Source organism: Xenia sp. Carnegie-2017, unplaced genomic scaffold (genome assembly GCF_021976095.1).
Source record: "Xenia sp. Carnegie-2017 unplaced genomic scaffold, XeniaSp_v1 HiC_scaffold_1, whole genome shotgun sequence".
Lineage (NCBI taxonomy): Eukaryota > Metazoa > Cnidaria > Anthozoa > Malacalcyonacea > Xeniidae > Xenia > Xenia sp. Carnegie-2017.
In genome coordinates, this window is record NW_025813402.1 from 6636280 (window position 1) to 6645889 (window position 9610).

Below are 9610 nucleotides of genomic sequence, written 5' to 3' on the forward strand. Positions count from 1 at the left end.
AACTGCCTGTTTATCAACACAGTTCATAAACATAAAAGTCTCTGATCGTGTGACGTTACCAACAGTACAAAACCCATTCAAAATACTACGAGCAAGAAGGGACTTGCCCGCATTACTCTCTCCATACAAAAACAAAGTGTTAATCTTCTTGTCACTCCTCATACACACACTAAATACATTATTAATGAAGTCGTCAGGGTCAATGTGATTAAACTTAAGTATCTTACGTAACCAATGTTGGCTTTCGTCAATGTCTAAGTACTTGCCGTCATACGTTTCTTTGTAGAGTAAGGGTTTCTGATATATCATGCTCTCTACCCAATCGAAATTTCTAAAGTGTTTAGCGAGATAACCAGTAGTAGCACGTTGGTGGTATTCCGACCGACCACATTGAAGGGTGCGTATGAGCATTTTACGTTGTTCTGAATCATGCTCCGGGTGAAGCATAAAAACTTTTTCTTGCTAATGGTCGAAGCTGTAACAACCGTCCGCAAGGATAGCATCCACTACAAACTGCAAATCAACTTTGCCAACTTCGGCTGTAATTTCTTCAACAGGAGCTTTGTCCTGTCCTTCTCGGTCACGACGATCAACATAATCTCCCATCCTGCGATAATGTTCATCTCCGATACTATCAAAATATTCTTCAACTTTAAAGTCTGGGCTGTAACATTTGTGCAACATCATCTTGAATACGTAAGACACGCACGTACGTTTTTTGCCTTGACATGGGCAAACATGCGAAACGAACCATCACGCGATGCCTGTTGAGGAGTATACTTGTTCGCCAAACGACGAAATGCACCTCAGACTCATATCATCCCAACGTTTGTTGCCATCCCAGCTAATGACGAAATGATAGTGGTCCCCAGCCACACCATGACAGCTTGTCCCGTCGGAGCAAGGATGGTAAAAAAGGACCCAAATGTATTCATCTTTGTTATTGTTAAGCCAATCCAATACATCTGATACAAAGCCCTTACTTGAAAAACAGACCAAAAGGTGAGAGTTCTTGAAAAAATCCGGCATAACTTTAGAGCTGGCGCAACCACTTCGGTACATCCAAACCGAAAGAGCATGTCCGATAAGGACGGCCGCTTATATAGACCACATATGACGTCCCTAAAGCTGATTGGTTGTTGATGATGTAATGCTATCACGTGACCTAGTACTGTTTCATCCTTCAGAATGCTGTAAACCACCAACGAAGGATAGGTCGGACTTCGTCCGACCTAGTATATATAGGGATAGACCTACCTGAAGATCGCCCTACGGCGTGAAACTCCAGTAGCGACAGTAAAACTTGTCCATTTTATTTCATTTTATCTTACGCTCTTCTAATATATAGGATATTGAGCGCTCTTTTATGCAGGAATATTCTTCATTAATAGGGATAGACCTATATATAATTTTATCCCAGAGCCATAACCCTTAGATGCCATAAAATACAAGTGTCCGCATCCTGCAGGACAACCAACTTGTGACGATGACCACTACCAAGAAAATTCAACCGTATTCAACTATTACAATGAAAACTTTTATCAAACAGAAACACGAACCCTGTCGGGTGTACAATCTTTTTCGTTTTGAATAGTTCGTCACAGCTACTCCGCAAAACTGCAGCGATAATGATAACAACTTTCGATTTTCTAAACTAAGAGCAAATTTTCATTTTAAAAGAATAAAATTAATTGTATTTAGTAACAACGAAAAAAAACGACGATTATTCACACATCAAATTAATTGATCGATCAAACTCTGTTGGCTCTAAATTACTGTTCGTACAGATCAAGTGAGGATCATTTCTTAACTTATATAACTTGAGTTAATAATTGCAGCAAAAGTATATTTTTTATGCAAAGACTATAATTCACGCGATTAATTTTAGCTTGCACTGTTTAAGATATTTATACTTAATCCCTTGTCTCGTGTTATGATAAAAGTAAAAATAACTCTGGCGATTTTCGGACACAGTTCAATGTATATATAAATTATAATAAGCTACATTATATAAAAGTTTTAGAAAACAAACCATACACCAGAAGTTATAAAAGAACTTTGAACGCATGAAGAAGACCGCACCTGTTTTTTATAGTTGCCTTTTTGAATTGTATTGCATGCAACTTATTTAATCGTGAAATGATGTTTCTGCTTCTCACAAGAAAATATCTGTACGACATTGTTGAATAAATACATCAATATCCAAACATACAAGAATACAAGAAATTGTACTCTACCTGATCTTTTGGGTGAATTTAACCTCTTATAGTCCACCATTTCAAGCTCGAGTATATCGCAACGTGTATCTTCAAGGCCTCCAGAGACAATGGTGATACTATCACTTGAATGTGTCCCATGGGCAGCAGAACCATTACGAATCTCACAACACATACTAAACTGCAAAACAACAATCCAGCCATATCCACCAATTTCGTTATCATTACACAAAAAGACACGCGTTATGCTACAATAGAAAAACAGAATTGTACTCAAAGCAGGAAATAAAGAGGAAACAACACTTGTGAAACATGGTCGTCAATTAATGCTAATTTCGAACAATTAATGTTCAATTACATATCCGAATTATCATAAATATTTACATAACAATATAACATTAACAAACACTAACGTAAGATTACTAAAATACAAAAGTTCATTTGTAGTGAATACGATATTCATAGTCACAGAGAATTTCATTTCCTCAGTTTCCTGGTGTGCACACACGCACGTTTAACTGTGGTTTATGAAAAGTGAGATAATTTTGTGGCGTCTGATTTTGGGAGACTGCACCGAGTTTATTATTATTACATTCAATAAAATTAAATCATATAAAGACGATGTCGAATACACATGAGCATATAAGGAATTCAGGAGCCTCACAGAGAGATGGAGTTATTAACTTATTTCAACAGACGTTTGCAACGAAATTTAGTATTGTTTAAACACGATGCCAATGCTTGCCACGATTGCCAACGATTCAAGAGTTATTATGAAAACATTGCAAAATTGAATTTATAGTGCTTTCATTTGTGTCCAAACTCAGGCATGTAGCCAGAAGGATAAATGGGGGGGGGGAGGTATATTCATACATACATTTTATAATCCGTAAAAAACAATGGATTTCAAAAGAAACTAATACGGCATGTCGTGCATCTATGAATTTGGGCCCCTACAATTATCGAACGCCTGTCCAAACTTTTTCAAAAAAATTTACAGTTTAGTGAACAAAGAATTGTAATGAAGTCTGTACCACACAAGTTGACAGTCGATATATTCAAAAGAAATGATTGATGTTGCTGCCAAAAGATGCTGACAACGTCAATATGGTATTTCTGAATACAAATCAGCCAGTCTTCATTTTCAATTGGTTGTGATGCAGTAATGAGAATTCAAGAATGCTGTAGATTAACCCGTTGAATTTTTTACAGATCCATTAACTAGCTTGTAGCCGAACAAGAAAGTAGCGTTCTCAAGTAAGCTTGTTCTCCTGTAGACACGCTCAACGATCATTCAGCGACAAAAGCAAAAAAGAAGTGTCTTGGTTCCGTAAAGGTATGTTACAATTTATACCACTTTATAAATGAAATAGTGATGAAAACATATAAAATATCATATCCAATTATCATATAATTTGACTTGAAATAGACACATCTACATATTTTAAACATTATAAACGTAGTTTTGAGCATGCAAGTTGCCACGCAGTCTGTATTTTGGAGAATTGGCCTTCTATGTTCCAGCTTTTTCATAAACAAGATTAGTCTTTACACTGTTCAAGCATTGACGTGCCAAACTGCTTCAAAGTTTTTATGAATCATGTTCGTATGAGCAAAAATTAATATTTGAAATATGTCATTGTTTCAGAGAAAAAAAACAATATATAGAAAAATGAATGAACAGAAAAACGAACCAGAACAGGAAAACGAACCAGAACAGGAAAACGAACCAGAACAGGAAAACGAACCAGAACAGGAAAAGGAACCAGAACCGGAAAAGGAACCAGAACCGGAAAACGAACCACAGCAGCAACCAGGATTACTTGGATTTCCTAATATGCTCCAATATCCCTATCCAAGTAGAAGGCCAATACCATCAAACATAGAATTGCTCAAAGGATATTTCCAAGAGAAGATGTCTTAAATCTACAACGGATACTGTATGGTTGCTCTGGTGTTCTCATACACGCCATCAAGGTTATTGATAGGGCAACGAGAGCGAACTTGTTACGTTCAACAATGGCAAGAAACAGCAATGAGGCATCGCAACCCAATGGAGAGCAAGCTGGGATGGTTAATGGAATGCAGAATGGAATGCACACTGACAGCGAAATGCCCAGTGGATCAGAGGTAACACAATCACCAAGCTCTAATGACCAAGAAACATGGTATATTTGTACCGTTTGTCTCCACATAAACAATGATACCACAAGATGTGAGAAGTGTCAAAGCATAAGAAAGAGAAGTTTAGGTAGATGATATAGCAGAAATATCCAAGACAATCAACATGTTATTCAACTTGATTATGTTCCTTTATGCATGAATATATTATAGTTTAATATATTTAATATATATTTCAACATAATTAATTTAATATGGTAATTTATTTCTGTAATTTATTTTACTATACTTTATATTGTTAACATATTTTTATCTTCATTGAAAAATATCTCACCGGAATTTGTTATTTAGTGTCATAATTTACAATTTAGATGCAATTCAGGACTTTTTAAATAAAATCCAACATGTTGTTTATAATTTTGCATTTGCTGAAAGAATTTTTACATTATATTAGTGACAATGTTCACAAGAAGTTTTGTTTAATCAGTAGTTATGTCACTTTTTCTGCACTTCTTAACATGAGAACGTTCAACATTTACATGAAAGAAAAACCAAAACATGCATAGTCTAATTTTTGGCAAAAGAATTTAATAAATTCAGTGGGAGCTTCAATTATATTGACGATTGGATCAACAGCTGCGTAGCATGAAAGTTTTAATTGGGGGTGTACACTGTGTGCAAATTTACCAAAAAAACATGGTATTCCCAGTGGGTATTGTTCATGCATTTTCATGCAAAAGACTATAGTTCACACATTTTCATGCAAAAGGCTACAGTTCACGCATTTTTATGCAAAAGACTATAGTTCACGTATTTTCATGCAAAAGACTATAGTTCACGTATTTTCATGCAAAAGACTATAGTTCACGCATTTTTATGCAAAAGACTGTAGTTCATGCACTTTCATGTAAAAGACTATAGTTCAACATTTTTCACACAAAAGACTATATTTAACGCATTTTCATACAAAAGACTATAGTTGACGTATTTTCACACAAAAGACTATAGTTCACGTATTTTCATGCAAAAGACTATAGTTCAGGCATTTTCATGTAATAGACTATAGTTCATGCATTTTTAAACATTTTCATATAAAGACTGTAATTCATTCATTTTTTCACATTTTCATTTAAAGACTATATAAATCATGCATTTTTACACATTTTCATGCAAAGACTATAGTTCATACGTTTTTACACATTTTAATGTAGACTATAAATTATAAATTATGACACAATTTCATGCAAAAACTATAATTTACGCGTTTTCAATAAGTTTCATGCAAAGACTATAATTATGCATTATGCATCTTTACACATTTTATAGAAAAGACTATAATTCATGCATTTTTACACATTTTCATGCGGAGTATAATTCATGCATTTTTACACATTTTCATGCAGACACACATTCATGCATTTTCACATATTTCTATGCAAAGACTATAATTCACGCATTTTGTGTGCAAGACGGTGGTTCACTAATTGTCATGCAAAGGGTAATAGTTTACGCATCCCTACGCATATTTCTAAAAAAGGACTATAATTCAATGTAGTCATGTGATTATGTTTGATAATCATGTAATCAATCAAAAAATAAAACAATGGAAGGTAGAGTTTCAAGGTACTTCTTTTCAATGGGTTGACTACAAAATTTTATGCTTACTTATCAAGACAACTAGTGAAATTACATCAGGTTTTTATTATCGTAAATTCTCTATCAACTTTACTGACCTGGGCAACAACCGAACCTAGCATCGCAAGTTTGGAAGGCAACGTGTGACACCAATTCGCCACTCAAGCCTTGCGATTTTAATGTATATAATACTGTAAAACCATTTATGAAATAACAAAATGATAATTAAAAGCAAGACCCTGACGATGACCACTACCAAGAAAATTTAACCGTATTCAACTTTTACTCAATGAAAACTTTTATCAAACAGAAACAAGAGCCCTGTCGGGTGTATAATCTTTTTCGTTTTGAATAGTTCGTCACAGCTACTCCGCAAAACTGCAGCGATAATGATAACAACTTTCGATTTTCTAAACTAAGAGCAAATTTTCATTTTAAAAGAATAAAATTAATTGTATTTAGTAACAACGAAAAAAACGACGATTATTCACACATCAAATTAATTGATCGATCAAACTCTGTTGGCTCTAAATTACTGTTCGTACAGATCAAGTGAGGATCATTTCTTAACTTATATAACTAGAGTTAATAATTGCAGCAAAAGTATATTTTTTATGCAAAGACTATAATTCACGCGATTAATTTTAGCTTGCACTGTTTAAGATATTTATACTTAATCCCTTGTCTCGTGTTATGATAAAAGTAAAAATAACTCTGGCGATTTTCGGACACAGTTCAATGTATATATAAATTATAATAAGCTACATTATATAAAAGTTTTAGAAAACAAACCATACACCAGAAGTTATAAAAGAACTTTGAACGCATGAAGAAGACCGCACCTGTTTTTTATAGTTGCCTTTTTGAATTGTATTGCATGCAACTTATTTAATCGTGAAATGATGTTTCTGCTTCTCACAAGAAAATATCTGTACGACATTGTTGAATAAATACATCAATATCCAAACATACAAGAATACAAGAAATTGTACTCTACCTGATCTTTTGGGTGAATTTAACCTCTTATAGTCCACCATTTCAAGCTCGAGTATATCGCAACGTGTATCTTCAAGGCCTCCAGAGACAATGGTGATACTATCACTTGAATGTGTCCCATGGGCAGCAGAACCATTACGAATCTCACAACACATACTAAACTGCAAAACAACAATCCAGCCATATCCACCAATTTCGTTATCATTACACAAAAAGACACGCGTTATGCTACAATAGAAAAACAGAATTGTACTCAAAGCAGGAAATAAAGAGGAAACAACACTTGTGAAACATGGTCGTCAATTAATGCTAATTTCGAACAATTAATGTTCAATTACATATCCGAATTATCATAAATATTTACATAACAATATAACATTAACAAACACTAACGTAAGATTACTAAAATACAAAAGTTCATTTGTAGTGAATACGATATTCATACTCACAGAGAGAATTTCATTTCCTCAGTTTCCTGGTGTGCACACACGCACGTTTAACGGTGGTTTATGAAAAGTGAGATAATTTTTGTGGCATCTGATTTTTGGGAGACCGCACCCAGTTTATTATTATTACATTCAATAAAATTAAATCGTATAAAGACGATGTCGAATACACATGAGCATATAAGGAATTCGGGAGCCTCACAGAGAGATGGAGTTATTAACTTATTTCAACAGACGTTTGCAACGAAATTTAGTATTGTTTAAACACGATGCCAATGCTTGCCACGATTGCCAACGATTCAAGAGTTATGAAAACATTGCAAAATTGAATTTATAGTGCTTTCATTTGTGTCCAAACTCAGGCATGTAGCCAGAACGATAAATGGGAGGAGGTATATTCATATATACATTTTATAATCCGTAAAAAACAATGGATTTCAAAAGAAACTAATACGGCATGTCGTGCATCTATGAATTTGGGTCCCTACAATTATCGAACGCCTGTCCAAACTTTTTCAAAATAATTTACAGTTTAATGAACAAAGAATTGTAATGAAGTATGTACCACACAAGTTGACAGTCGATATATTCAAAAGAAATGATTGATGTTGCTGCCAAAAGATGCTGACGACGTCAATATGGCATTTCTGAATACAAATCAGCCAGTCTTCATTTTCAATTGGTTGTGATGCAGTAATGAGAATTCAAGAATGCTGTAGATTAACCCGTTGAATTTTTTACAGATCCATTAACTAACTTGTAGCCGAACAAGAAAGTAGCGTTCTCAAGTAAGCCTGTTCTCCTGTAGACACGCTCAACGATCATTCAGCGACAAAAGCAAAAACGAAGTGTCTTGGTTCCGTAAAGGTATGCTACAATTTATACCACCTTATAAATGAAATAGTGATGAAAACATATAAAATATCATATCCAATTATCATATAATTTGACTTGAAATAGACACATCAATATATCTTAAACATTATAAACGTAGTTTTGAGCATGCAAGTTGCCACGCAGGCTGTAATTTGGAGAATTGCCCTTCTATGTTCCAGCTTTTTCATAAACAAGATTAATCTTTAAACTGTTCAAGCATTGAGGTGCCAAACTACTTCAAAGTTTTTATGAATCATGTTCGTATGAGCAAAAATTAATATTTGAAATATGTCATTGTTTCAAAGAAAAAAAACAATATATAGAAAAATGAATGAACAGAAAAACGAACCAGAACAGAAAAACGAACCAGAACAGAAAAACGAACCAGAACAGGAAAACGAACCAGAACAGGAAAACGAACCAGAACAGGAAAACGAACCAGAACCGGAAAAGGAACCAGAACCAGAAAACGAACCACAGCAGCAACCAGGATTAGTTGGATTTCCTAATATGCTCCCATATCCTTATCCAAGTAGAAGGCCAATACCATCAAACATAGAATTGCTCAAAAGGATATTTCCAGAAGAAGATGTCTTAAATCTACAGCAGTTACTGTATGATTGCTCTGGTAACCTCTTACACGCCATGCAGTTTATTGATAGGTCAAGGGCAATGAGAAGGAACTTGTTACATTCAACAATGGGAAGAAACAGCAATGAGGCATTGCAACCCAATAGAGAGCAAGCTGGGATGGTTAATGGAATGCAGAATGGAATGCACACTGACAGCGAAATGCACAGTGGATCAGAGGTAACACAATCACCAAGCTCTAATGACCGAGAAACATGGTATATTTGTACCATTTGTCTCCACATAAACAATGCTACCACAAGATGTGAGAAGTGTCAAAGCATAAGAAAGAGAAGTTTAAGTAGATGATATAGCAGAAATATCCAAGACAATCAACATGTTATTCAACTTGATTATGTTCCTTTATTAATGAATATATTATAGTTTAATATATTTAATATATATTGCAATATAATTAATTTAATATGGTTAATTTATTTCTATACTTTATTTTACTATACTTTATATTGTTAACATATTTTTTATCTTCATTGAAAAATATCTCACCGGAATTTGTTATTTAGTGTCATAATTTACAATTTAGATGCAATTCAGGACTTTTTAAATAAAATCCAACATGTTGTTTATAATTTTGCATTTGCTGAAAAAATTTTTACATTTTATTAGTGACAATGTTCACAAGAAGTTTTGTTTAATCATTGGTTATGTCTCTTTTTCTGCACTTCTTAA

At 34.0% G+C, this 9610-nt stretch overlaps 1 protein-coding gene and 1 long non-coding RNA gene across 2 annotated transcripts; one reads left to right on the plus strand and one right to left on the minus strand.

The window, feature by feature from the left end:
* Nucleotides 1–1303: 1303 nt before the first annotated feature.
* On the minus strand, nucleotides 1304–8359 carry LOC124442536. The gene is made up of 4 exons (XR_006947281.1): nucleotides 7980–8359; nucleotides 6970–7196; nucleotides 2238–2464; nucleotides 1304–1654 (listed from the first exon to the last, which is right to left on the minus strand). It is a non-coding gene; the product is annotated as an uncharacterized LOC124442536 (long non-coding RNA).
* A 258-nt stretch (nucleotides 8360–8617) lies between these two features.
* Nucleotides 8618–9263, plus strand: LOC124433324 (E3 ubiquitin-protein ligase RNF12-B-like). Its single transcript, XM_046983088.1, has one exon. The coding sequence runs from the start codon at nucleotides 8618–8620 to the stop codon at nucleotides 9227–9229; it is 612 nt and encodes a 203-aa protein (XP_046839044.1). The 3' UTR covers nucleotides 9230–9263.
* The last annotated feature ends 347 nt before the right edge of the window (nucleotides 9264–9610 follow it).